Source organism: Panthera pardus, unplaced genomic scaffold (assembly GCF_024362965.1).
Source record: "Panthera pardus isolate Hobbes unplaced genomic scaffold, ASM2436296v1 HiC_scaffold_5, whole genome shotgun sequence".
Lineage (NCBI taxonomy): Eukaryota > Metazoa > Chordata > Mammalia > Carnivora > Felidae > Panthera > Panthera pardus.
In genome coordinates, this window is record NW_026526980.1 from 19,580,427 (window position 1) to 19,593,533 (window position 13,107).

Genomic DNA, 13,107 nt, shown 5'->3' on the forward strand with positions numbered 1-13,107 from the left:
TTAGCAGCATCCCTCTGAGATTTTCCTCATCGGTAGAACTGGATGGTGACCACCAACGACTATTGTACTATTGTCACATAATAGTAACAAAGAATAAATAAGATCCCCTCTTATTAGAGGGGAATGGTGCCTGCGCGCGGGAAACGCCAACGTTAATTTCCCTCCCCAAAAGGCAACAAGGAAGTTATCCAATTCTCTGAGAAGGTCACCCGGGGTAATCTCAGCCCCGGGCTGGCCGGAGTGGCTCCGTCACTCAAATCCTTCCCTCCCTCCTCGAGGCAGCGCGTGCCAGAGAATAGGGGCCCGTCAGCGACGCCAGGCTAGCTCACAGCGGCCGGACTCAGAACCGGCCAGAGGAACCCGGCTTGAAGGGTCGGCTTCCTGCCCTTACGCTTCCGTTGGCTTCGTTTAAACAGGCCGCTTTCGACAGCACCCAATCAGGAAGCTCGATCTTCGGCCGCCGCCCAATGAGCGCGTGTAATGGGGGGAAAAAGGGCGTGAAGCCCAATCGCAGCGCCATCACACTTGAGGGCAAAGAGGTTAGGAAGCCGGCATGGCGCTCCGGTCAATAAAATCGATAGCTGGAAGCTGCCTGTGTTCCAGGCTAAGGCGGTGCGGGAGCAGCGCCGCCATCTTCCCCGAAGGCATCTTCCGGTGCCTTTCACCCAAGTTCGGGCAGGAGTTTCCTGAATAACAGCGAAAGGTTTCCGTTAGCCCCGCAAGGCGGCCGATTCCGATTCCCTCCGGGCCTCCCCAGGCACGCTCAGCCCCGGTCCGGCGGGGGCTCCCAAATCTCCGGGTCCGCCAGGGGTCCAGGCCGAGACGGGGAAGGCCGTGGCGCCGGCTTCTGGGGTCCAATGGCGCCACCTTCGGCTCCGCTCTCTGCGCGGGGACCAGGAGAGGCCAGACCCGGCCGGAGAAGGGGAAGGAGGCCGAGGGCGGTGAAGTTCGCAGACGTGGCCGTGTACTTCTCCACGGAGGAGTGGGGGTGTCTGCGCCCCGCGCAGAGGGCCCTGTACCGGGACGTGATGCGGGAGACCTACGGCCACCTGGGCGCGCTCGGTGAGGCCCGGCCCAATTCGCTTCCGCGGGGCCCGAAGGGATGGAGGAGCTTAGGGGCGGGGGTTGGGGGGACGGCAGAGTGTCCAGGGACCTGGCCTGCGACCAGGTTGTGTCAGGGGAGGAGGACAGGGTCTTGGCAGGAGATGACACCGGGTAGGTATTTACCCAGCGTTATCTAGGAGCTGGGCGTCTGACTGGTTCTCCTTCCCCAGGGTGCGCAGGTCCCAAACCAGCCCTCATCTCCTGGTTGGAACGAAATACCGATGATTGGGAACCGGCTGCTCTGGATCCGCAGGAGTGCCCACGGGGGGTAGCAGTCCAAAGAAGTGAGTGAAAAATGCCTGTGGAGGGCCTGCGGCCTCTAATGACTCAGTTTCAAGTTTTGGTAGCTAGGGGTTCCTCTGGCCCGTCCTGTAGTGCTTTACTTACTTACTGTGTTGGTTTTCATAACTTCAGGGTCTCGTCTCTCTGATGGTGTTGGGTGGGTCCACCATACAATGGTTTACCCATCAGTTTGCAAACTAATGGTCTGCAGTTCTCTATTGTGTGAATGAACCAGTGAGCTTTTCAAAGGAGTTACACTCTGGTGTCCTTCCCAGGATCCCTGTCCTCAGCTAGCTTTGAATTGGGCCCTGAGGCACCTGGTACCTTTCTGAGTTTTCCGGATTTTGGTTGAACGGATCTCATAGGGAACAGCTGCCTGGGATGTAGGGCCCTCTCTCTGCCCTTTTGGCGGGGTGACTGCTGATCAGTGCAGGAATCTGTACTCTTCTCAGGATCTAGCAAGGCTCTGATTGATGCCATTCAGGTAGAAGGACCCCAGATCCACCCACAGGGACGGATGTAACTGTCGGAGCTGGAGTTTTGGTGCCAGATTCTCTGAGACCAGTGCTATCTTTCCAAGATTCAGATCTGACCATGATACTTCCTTACTTAAAACCTGTTAGTTTGCGGGGCATCTGGGTGGCTCAGTCGGTTGAGCTTCTGACTTCGGCTCAGGTCATGATCTTGAGGTCCGTGAGTTCGGGCCCTGCATCGGGCTCTGTGCTGACAGCTCAGAGCCTGGAGCCTGCTTCGGATTCTGTGTCTCCCTCTCTTCTCTGTCCCTACCTGCGTGCCCCCCCTTAAAAATAAACATTAATTTTTTTTTTTTTTTATTTTAAAAAAACGTGTCCGTTTTTGCCACGACAGGTTGGCAAATGGCTGTCAGTTATATCAAGTCACTTGGGGAACTTGGTAAAAAAAAAATACACAGATTTCCTGGACCCAGAACTATTGACTTACTCTTATGGATGTCTAGGCCGTTTGTAACGGCCCCAGTCAGTTGGCATGTACGTTTAGATTTGAGAACCACTGGATAAAATATAGTTCAAGGCCCTATACAGCAGTGGTTCTCGGAGTATGGTCCTCAGACCATCAGCAGCATCAGTCAGGAAAGAATTAGAAATACAGATTCTTGGGCCCCATCCCAGACCTGCTGAATCCAAAATTGTCTCAATAAGTTATCCAGATGCTTCTGATCACAATAAAATTTGAGACCCATTGGCTTAGACGGCCTTAGAACCTAGAGCTCATAGCCATTATAGCTCATAGCCATTATAGCTCATAGCCTATAGCCAGATCATAGCTCATTTGTTTCTGCTTCCTTGCCTTACACTTAACCTGTTCAAAAACTTTTAATTTGTAAAATCTGCATAACCTCCAAGAAACCTTTTCTGACTTCTCCAAATTGAGTTAGGGACTCCTGGAATCTCCTCTATTTCTATAGTAGTACGTCACCGTGGCACTGACACAGATTGTCTGTGGCACTAACACTCCTTGAAGAGGGGCTGAGTCTGTTTGTGTTCCAACCTGTAACACTGTCTTAGGCAAGGGTGGGGGCCCAGTATATGTTAAATTAATTTCTCCCTGTGTTCCTGTAGAAACCAGAACCAGAAAGAAGAACGGAGACAAGGAAGTATTCCCACCTAAGGAGGCACCGCGAAAGGGGAAGCGAGGGCGGCGGCCCAGCAAACCCCGACTGATCCCCAGGCAGACGTCGGGGGGCCCCATCTGCCCGGACTGTGGTTGCACCTTCCCTGATCACCTGGCCCTGGAGAGCCACAAGTGTGCCCAGAATCTGAAGAAGCCTTACCCTTGCCCAGACTGCGGGCGCCGGTTTTCCTACCCCTCCCTGCTGGTCAGTCACCGGCGGGCACACTCTGGTGAGTGTCCCTATGTTTGCGACCAGTGTGGCAAACGTTTCTCCCAGCGCAAGAACCTCTCGCAGCACCAGGTTATTCACACAGGCGAGAAGCCCTACCACTGCCCTGACTGTGGCCGCTGCTTCCGCAGGAGCCGGTCCCTGGCCAATCACCGGACCACGCATACGGGTGAAAAGCCCCACCAGTGCCCTAGCTGCGGGCGTCGCTTTGCCTATCCCTCGCTGCTGGCCATCCACCAGCGCACACACACGGGGGAGAAGCCCTACACCTGCCTGGAGTGCAACCGCCGCTTCCGTCAGCGCACCGCCCTCGTCATCCACCAGCGCATCCACACCGGCGAGAAGCCCTACCCGTGTCCGGACTGTGAGCGGCGCTTCTCCTCCTCCTCCCGCCTGGTCAGCCACCGGCGGGTACACTCTGGGGAGCGTCCCTACGCCTGCGAGCACTGTGAGGCCCGCTTCTCCCAGCGCAGCACCCTGCTCCAGCACCAGCTCTTGCACACGGGGGAGAAGCCGTACCCCTGCCCAGACTGCGGACGTGCCTTCCGGCGGAGCGGCTCCCTCGCCATTCACCGCAGCACGCACACCGAGGAGAAGCTGCACGCGTGCGAAGACTGTGGCCGCCGCTTCGCCTACCCCTCGCTCCTGGCCAGTCACCGGCGCGTCCACTCGGGCGAGCGGCCCTACGCCTGCGACCTGTGCTCCAAGCGCTTTGCCCAGTGGAGCCACCTGGCCCAGCACCAGCTCCTGCACACCGGGGAGAAGCCCTTCCCCTGCCTGGAGTGTGGCCGTTGCTTCCGCCAGAGGTGGTCTCTGGCCGTCCACAAGTGTAGCCCCAGGGCCCAAAACTGTAGCGCTAGATCTGCTCTAGGGGGGGCCAGCCAGAAGGGCGATGCCCTTTAGTGTGGGAAGGACGGTGGCAGTTCATTTCAGTGCATGGAGGGGCCCGGAGAAGGGAAGGAGAGCCCCAGGTCATACAGGGCAGAGTCAGAGCAAAAACCCAGGTTCCCTGCCGCAGAGACCTGAACTTCAGTGTATTCCACCACACTGGCTGCCTTACTGGATGTGTCGAGAACGGAGGGTCCCGTTAGGAGAGGTGACATCATTTGGTTGTTTCCCGGCTACCCTATCCTGAAAGAATTTCTGTGTGTGGATATCAGGACTGAGAGTTCTCCCGTCTGTTTTAGAGGCTGTTGGCTTTTGCTTTCTTGTCACAGGGGTTACCTGTCCTCTTGCACAGTCAGGAGAATCCCATACTCTGCCCCTTCTTCCATACGTGGTTAAAGCCAACCTGATCTAGCCCTCTTTTTACGACACTTCTGCCAAGTGTTTTTTTTTTTTTTTTTTTTTTTTTTTTTTACCCTTGCTTTAAAACCTCCCTTGACGGGGAGCTTACTACCTCACAAGGCAGGTCATTTCGTTGTGGGATAGCTCTGATCTTTCGAAAGCTGTTCAGGACCACATTCTCCTTCCCTATAAGCCTTGCCCAGAATATGTAATACTTCATGTGCGTGACAGCATTTCAGAGAACTCTATCACGACTGCTTTTGCCCCACGTTTTCAGGTTAAACAGCATCATTTGGTCCATCATTCCTTAAAGACAGGGTTTCAGTTCCCACACACATGCTCGCTCTCCAAACAGGTGCTGGGTTTTCAATGTTCCTTTTAAAGCCGGCACCACAGTGTGCACAGTACACCTCCTTGGTCTGTACTTGTCTCGGTGGCTCTAGATTGCACTGACTTTGGGGATGGTGGCACTGCACGGGGCTTCATTGGGTGACAGGCACCTAAATACCTAAGGTTTTTGTTTGTTTTTAAACCACATACTGTGAAGCTAAGTCTTCTGCACCCTATGTTTGAAAAATTGGTTCCAGTGGGTCTGGGACATAGGCAAAGTGAGCTCTGGGAGAAGACTGATTTTAAGGCAAAGCAGGGGAGCTATGGTCTAGCAGCAAGAGGCAAAACTGGGACCAGCTTGTACTTCATCCAGTGGATTTGGATTCGCTCCAGGCAGCCAGTGGCTGGAAAACCCTTGAGAACTGGGTCTCACCCTTCCCTGATTTCTCATCAGAATAAGGAGACATCAGCACAGACCTTCCAGGAGTCCTCAGCCAACATTTTTCATAAAATGGAGTGAGGCCATTCAAGGAGGGTAGAGTCAACAGTCATCAAGTTGTGCTCATGCCTGCCTTCCTCACATAAGCTCTCCAAAGCAGCAGCAGCAATGTGTCTTAATCTTTGATATGCCTCCCTGGTACCTACCCCTGAGTAGATGCTCAGTAAAGCTTTACCGCATTAAATGAACAAGGCCTACCACTTTGCCTTGGGTAGCTGCACCAAATTGGAATTTCCAAACATGACTTCTCTCCTATTCCAACGGCTGGAGTGGGTCATGTTCCTACCCCTATTGCTTGTTCCTTCGGCTCTCCTCATCTCAGCCCCAAAGTCGGGGAGCAGTTGGGGAACAGTGTTTGTAATTACCTCTGTTCTGGTGTTTAGCAAGTTGCATTGTAACTGTTTCTCCTTGGATGAATGGATGAGCTACCCCAAGACAGGGGTCGTACCAGATTGGGTCTCATTAAAATGTCTGATAAATGAATTATGTTCCTTGTGGAATTACTATTTATAAAATGTAAGTGTAGGTCCTTGACTGACCAGAAATTTTTACAGTTTTGTTGTTGTTTTTAATGTCTATTTCTGAGAGAGCGGGAAAGGGGCAGAGAGAGAAGGAGACTCCAGGCTCACCCACCTCTTTCTTTACCTAGGAATTTTGTAACTTTCTTTGGCCTGGATTGTAACTCCAAGACTTGGGAGCCACTGGTGGCCAAGTTCCAGTGTGTGGTCTGTGGAGGGTTGAGACGAGTGACAACTTACTAGGTTCCCTAAAGCACTTCAGTCTCAGGGTCCGTTCCATTGACCAGCTGTGATCCTGGCCCTGTTTTCAGTGGGAGATCCCAGTATCCTTCCAATAAACTCCCCCTTCTGTTTTAGGTAGAGTTTGTTACTTGCAACCAAAGAGCGAACGGATTCATAGTCCCAGTATGGATTTACCTCCCATCTGCCTTCATGTCTATGTACGAGCTGTGAAGAAGAAAAAATCGCAGGGTTGCTGAAAGCCAGCATGACGCCTTTCCTGATCTCCAACTTCAATTGAGCCTTCCTTATTACTTAAGTCTTCCCTCTGTCCTTCACCGGTGAAACACAAGGTTTCACATGGGAACTCTTAACATTCCACTCCCCACTGCCCCCACATTTACCAGTGTGACCACAAGTATTTACTTGCTTCCAGGAACCACCTCAGGGGACTCCCTTATGCACCATGATCGCCAACGAAGCTGTCCTTGGATTTCATCTACTGTCCTCTCAGGGACTTTGCTATTGTTCGTCTCTCCCCTTAATTTTATGGTTTCAGAGTCCCTCTCTTTGCTGGAACACACACATGCCAGTCTTTAAACATGATAAATATTTTTTAAGATTTTATTTTTAAGTAATATCTCATAACCCCAAGATCAAGAGTCACACACTCTACCAAATGAGCCAGGCAGGCGCCCCTCAGCTAAATGTCTTGAAGCAGTAGCCTATGTTCACTCTATTCTTTGGCCTACTGCAACAGTATTGTAGCTACTTTGTTGAGCATTTAATGATGCGCCATGTACTGTGTTAAGTACCTTGTACATTCCAATCTAATTTGTAGGAGAACCCCTTCAAGTAAATGTTAGGAGACGCGCCATAATGTGTCTCCAACATTGCCCCGCATTCTGCTGAGTATGCCAAAAATGCAAGGCCCTGCCTTCAGCAAATTCTCCGACAAGCCGATTCAGACCTAGAGCCTCCTGAATGAGGAGGGGTTGGGTCCCTTGATGAAGGACTATGTTACACTGGCAAAAACATGCCGTGTATCTTCTAGCCTTTTCCAAATGGACCTGCAGCCATTCCCCAGAGTGGCGGGGCACAGGAAAAGGGGAAGTCACAAGAGTGTTCAGCGATTACTGGACACTGGATCTAGACATTTTCTAATTCTCGGGGATCCAAAACATGACTGTTAGTTCACCAGGCACAGTGGACTCGTGGAGATCAGGCGGGTGTAGAAAAGCGTTGACTCAGCAGGCCTATGTTGCTTCAACCCTGCACATTTCAAAGAAAGTTCACCTTCAAGACTGGCACTTGGCTCACTCCTGCGAGATAAATTCTGAGCGCTTGTAATATTTGGCCTGATTAGGGTGTTTTGTATGCTGGAGGCCTCGAGTCACACTCTACCAGTCTGACCAGATGAGTTCATCCTAATAACGTGGTTTATGATGAATGCCTGTTTTTGCTCTGGGGGGCTGAGTCTGAGTAGCTGAGGTCAGTCATGTGGATACTCCATGTCTGTATGACTGACCCTCCCCCCGCCCCCAATGAAAACCCTAGACACCAGGGCTGAGTTTCTCTAGTTGGCAACGATTCACACGTATTGTCACAAATCCTTGTTGGGGGGATAAAGTGCATCTCTGCAACTCTACTGGACAAGGACACCTGGAAATTTCCAAGTTTGTGCCTGGTTTCTCCTGGGCTTTGCCCCATGCACCCTTTGCCTTGTTGATTTTTATCTGTGTCTTTTTGCTTTAATTAGCTACAAACTGGAGGATAGAAATAAAGGGGGGGAAATGCAAGGCCCTGACCACTCTTTCACTCTTTCCCCAGCCATTTCTTAGGGTTGTGTTTGCATGAAGCAACTGTCAGGGAGAAATAGTGTCTCTACATGGGACAAAGAGCAGCTTCTTCCTACTTGCCATGAAACGCCAGGTTCCCCCAGCTCATTGTTCCTCCCCCACAGTGCAACTCTGTGTGTCTAGCATCCACTGGGCCCCTCCGTGTCGTCTCTGTGGAGCTTAGGAGGCAAAAGAGCCAATGCATATGTGATGCTCAGGTGACGTGTGCCATGAATAAGGTCTTTTGTCTCTGACATTGGAGTCTCTTGTCCTCTGCCAGCATCCATGAAACAACAGACTAATTTTTTTACTTTGTAAGTAGGGTAACCTTCACTTGCACACCTGACAATAGGTATTATTTCCCTTTAATAGAGGAGGCTCAGTGATATATTAAGGAACTGGTCCAGGATCACATATCTGGTACATCTAAGGGCCATGATTTCCAAGCCAGGTCTCACTCCAAACCTAGCTGCGAGACAAGGTATTACAACACAGAAACTGTCCTTTAAGACGCCTTGATGACTCAGCAAATCAATGATTTAGTTTTTATCTTTTTTACCTTAGTTTTCCTACCAGAGCTCTCATGTAACTTAGCTTTCATGCCTCATATTCTTCTAGTGTTCCTGGCATTTCTTGTGGTTCCTTCTAGTGTGTACACGTAGGAATTCCTTCTCAGTGTTTCTTGTGAAATGTACACATTTTCCCAAATTCCAAGAACAATCCGTCAAGAAACTGGGAAAGTGCAAAAAATGTATCATAATTCTCCTGTGAGCTAAAGCTTAACAATAAACATAGAGAAAGAAGGTGCTGGTTTGGAAGGGGTCATTAAAAGCAAGAGCAGGAAATGCTGACTGTGCAGAGTTGAAAGTGAATGTCAACACACCTGTGAAAGGGGCAGGAGCAACTAGAATAAAAGATATCACAACAGGGGCGCCTGGATGGCTCAGTCAGTTAAGCATCTGACTCTTGATTTTGGCTCAGGTCATGGTCTCACGGTTTCTTGAGTTGGAGCCCCGAGTCCCCGCGTCAGGCGCTGACAGGGTAAACCCTGCTTGGGATTCTTTCTCTCTCTCTGCCCCTCTCCCACTCATGCTCGCTCGTTCTCAAAATAAATAAATAAATAAAAGCTATCACAACAGGATCAGGTAATGTTACCTGTAGCTGTGGCCACGTTGGAAGCCTGTGTTCCTGGTCCTGTCTGCTGCTAATCAAGGGTCATTCTTGCAAATAAAGTGTTATATTCACAGGATACTTTGCACAAATCTATAAATGGTGTTAGAGAAATAAGTTTTGGAAGCAAAATAAGTTGGTCTCTTTAAAAAAAATTTTTGTTTAAATCTTTATTTTTGAGAGAGAGAGAGAGAGAGAGATACAAAGTGCAAGCGAGGGAGAAGCAGACAGAGGGGGAGACACAGAATCTGAAGCAGGCTCCAGGCTCTGAGCTGTCAGCACAGCGCCTGACGCGGGGCTTGAACTCATGAACTGTGAGGTCATGACCTGAGTGGAAGTCAGACGCTCAACCGACTGAGCTACCCAGACACCCCAAAATACTTTTTTTTTTAAATTAAAAAAAAATTTTTTTAACGTTTATTTATTTTTGAGACAGAGGCAGAGCATGAACGAGGGAGGGCCAGAGAGGGACGGAGACACAGAATCCGAAACAGGCTCCAGGCTCTGAGCTGTCACCACAGAGCCTGACGTGGGGCTCGAACCCACAAACCGTGAGATCATGACCTGAGCTGAAGTCGGACGCTTAACCAACTGAGCCACCCAGGCGCCCCCCAAAATACTCTTAAAGTACTGTGAGAGCTACAAAACTGTGGACTGTTGTGGTAAAATATACATAAAATTTACCATCTTAACCATTTTTAAGTATACAATTCAGTGGCATTAAGTACATTCACAATGTTTTATAACCTGCCACTATTTCCAGAACTTCTTCATCATCCCACAGACACTATGTACCCATGAAGTAATAAACAAATACGTGAATGTTGCATTTGCAATTTTGATAGTTATTACCAAACTGCTTTCCAAGGAGGTTGTATGAATTTACACTCCCATCAGCAATATGTGGGAGTGTCTCTACCACCTGTGAGAACACAGTGCGTCATTCATTGCTTCATTCAACAGATATTTTGGGCAACTGCCACAGGCCATGTAATGTCTGCCCTCATGGAGATTCGAGGCTAAAGAAAAAAATAAATAATGTCAGGAAGCGGTCAGTGCAGGATGAGGGGATGAAAGTGATGAGGGGGATTATTTTGGGACAGGAGTGTCAACAAACTTTTTTTTTAAGATTTTATATTTTTTAAAGTTATTGCTACACCCAACATGGGGCCCAAACCCACAACCCGGAGGTCAAGAGTCACCGCACACCCCACTGACTGAGCCAGCCAGCTGCCCCAGCAAACTTATTTTTTAAATTAATTAATTAATTTTGAGAGAGGGGTGGGGGAGAGAGAGAAGAGAGAATGAGTGGGGTAGGGGCAGAGAGAGAGGGAGAGAGAGAATCCCAAGCAGTCCGCCCCATCAGTGCAGAGCCTGATTCGGGGCTCGAACTAAAAAAAACTGTGAGATCATGACCTGAGCCAAGATCAAGAATCAGACACCTGGAGCACCTGGGTGGCTCAGCTGGTGAAGCATCCGACTTGAGCTCAGGTCATGATCTGGTTCGTGAGTTCAAGCCCCAAATCCAGCTCTGTGCTGACAGCTGGGAGCCTGGAGCCTGTTTTGGATTCTGTTACCTGTAGCTGTGGCCACGTTGGAGGGGCCATGTCTCTCTCTCTCTCTCTGCTCCTCTCCGGCTCGAACTGCCTCTCTCAAAAATAAATAGACGTTAAAAAAAGTTTTTTAAGGGGCACCTGGGTGGCTCAGTCGGTTAATCGTCCGACTTCAGCTCAGGTCATGATCTCACAGTCCATGAGTTTGAGCCCTGTGTCGGGCTCTGTGCTGACAGGTCAGCGCCTGGAGCCTGCTTCGGATTCTGTGTCTCCCTCTCTCTTTGCCCCTCTCCTGCTCATGTTCTGTCTCTCTCTGTCTCAAAAATACCTAAAAACATTAAAAAAATTTTTTTTAAGTTTTTTTTTTTAATATAAAAAAGAAAAAAAGAGTCAGACACTTAACTGACTGAGCCACTCAGGCGCCCCCCAGCAAACTTTTTGATCCTTACTCATCTGATAGGTGAAAAATACTATCATTCAATTTTAGTTTGCATTCCTCTATTAGGAGTGACTTTTAAAAAGTAGGCTCCACACCCAGCGCGGAGCCCAAGGCAGGGCTTGAACTCAAGACCCTCAGATCATGACCTGAGCCAAGATCAAGAGTCAGACACTTACCCAACTTAGCCACCTAGGTGCCTCTGATTAATTTTTCAAATGCTTTAAGAGATCCCTGTATTTTCTTTTACATGAATTGTCATTTATATTATTTTTTTGTTGCTAGTCTTTGTCTTCTGCATTTGTAGTTTTTAAAAAATTTTTAAAAATTTACAGTCAAGTTAGTTATCATATAGTGTAACAGTGATTTCAGGAGTAGATTCCTTAATGCCCCTTCCCCATTTAGCCCATCCCCCCTCCACAACCCCTTCAGTAACCCTGTTTGTTCTCCATATTTAAGAGTCTCTTTTGTTTTGTCGTCCTCCCTGTTTTTATATTATTTTTGCTTCCCTTCCCTTATGTTCATCTGTTTTGTATCTTAAAGTCCTCATATGAGTGAAGTCATATGATACTTGTCTTTTTCTGACTAATTTTGCTTAGCATAGTTCTCTCCAGTTGCATCCACATAGTTGCAAATGGCAAGATTTCATTCTTTTTGATTGCCGAGTAATACTCCATCGTATATATGTGCCACATCTTCTTTATCCATTCATCCATCGATGGACATTTGGGCTCTTTCCATACTTTGGCTATTGTTGATAGTGCTGCTATAAACATTGGGGTGCATGTGTCCCTTCGAAACAGCCTACCTGTATCCCTCGGATAAATACCTAGTAGTGCAATGGCTGGGTCATAGGGTAGTTCTTTTAATTTTTTTGAGGAACCTCCACACTGTTTTCCAGAGTGGCTGCACCAGTTTGCATTCCCACCAGCATTGCAAAAGAGATCCTTTCTCCGCATCCTTGCCAACATCTGTCGTTGCCCGAGTTGTTAATGCATTTGTAGTTCTTAAATAAGGAAATTAGTCCTTTGGGATATAATTTGCGAATATTTTTCTTAATTTGTCATTGTATATTGACTTCTTTTTAAAATTATTTTATTTTTAAATGTTTATTTATTTTGAAAGACAGGGAGAAAGAGCGAGTGGGGGAGGAGCAGAGACACAGAGAATCCCAAGCAGGCTCTGCGTGGTCAGTGCGCAGAGCTGGATGTGGGGCTTGAACTCAAGAAACCATGAGATCACAGCCTGAATAAAAATCAAGAGTCAGATGTTTAACTGACTGAGCCACCCAGGTGCCCCTTTTTTAAATTATTTAAAAATTGAAAAAAAAGGTTATTTATTTTGAGAGTGAGCGGGGGGGGGGGGGGGGGGGGGGGGGGGGGAGGAGGAGGAGGGGAGGGGGAGAGAGAGAGAGAGAGAGAGAGAGAGACCCATGCAGACTCCAAGCCCTCAGTACAGAGCCCCACTTGGGGCTCAACCCCACAAACCATGAGATCATGACCTGATCTGAGATCAAGAGTTGGATGCTTAACTGCCTGAGCCTCCCAGGTGCCCCTATTGTAAATATTTTTCTAGTGAAATGTTAGTTTTCATTATTCAGTGCCACACGTTGTGCTTTGACTCATATTGTTTCCTCCAAGTTCATCTGGGAAGGGTGGCGGTTTGCTGGGGAACCGCACAAAACATGGAATACTTCACAAATTTGCTTGTCATCCTTGAGCAGGGGTCACGCTAATCTTCTCTGTATCATTCCAATTTTAGTATGTGTACTGCTGAAGTGAGCCCGGTATGCCTATTTTTAATCTAAAATGAAAAATACTTTTGGGGTGCCTGGCTGGCTCAGTTGGAAGAGCATGCGACTCTTGATCTCTGGGTCATGAGTTCGAGCCTCATGCTGGGTGTAGAGACTACTAAAAAATAAATAAACAAATAAAACTTAAAAAAATGAAAAATACTTTGAATTTTGGCCCTTGATTCCAACTGTTATAATTT

The 13,107-nt window shown here is 48.6% G+C and overlaps 1 protein-coding gene and 1 non-coding gene across 3 annotated transcripts; one reads left to right on the plus strand and one right to left on the minus strand.

Moving 5' to 3' along the window:
* The first annotated feature begins 327 nt into the window (after positions 1-327).
* Positions 328-5,864, plus strand: LOC109259033 (zinc finger protein 689). Of its 2 annotated transcripts, XM_019436341.2 has the most exons (3): positions 331-1,062; positions 1,275-1,388; positions 2,985-5,864. In XM_019436341.2, exons 1-3 carry the CDS (start codon positions 858-860, stop codon positions 4,166-4,168), a joined length of 1,503 nt encoding a protein of 500 aa, XP_019291886.1. In that variant the 5' UTR covers positions 331-857; the 3' UTR covers positions 4,169-5,864. The 2 variants fall into 2 exon arrangements, with proteins under 2 accessions (XP_019291887.1, XP_019291886.1); XM_019436342.2 differs by lacking the exon at positions 1,275-1,388 and having other exon boundaries at positions 328-1,062.
* A 6,929-nt stretch (positions 5,865-12,793) lies between these two features.
* On the minus strand, positions 12,794-12,900 carry LOC128774886 (U6 spliceosomal RNA). Its single transcript, XR_008419391.1, has one exon. It is a non-coding gene; the product is annotated as a U6 spliceosomal RNA (small nuclear RNA).
* Positions 12,901-13,107: the final 207 nt, after the last annotated feature.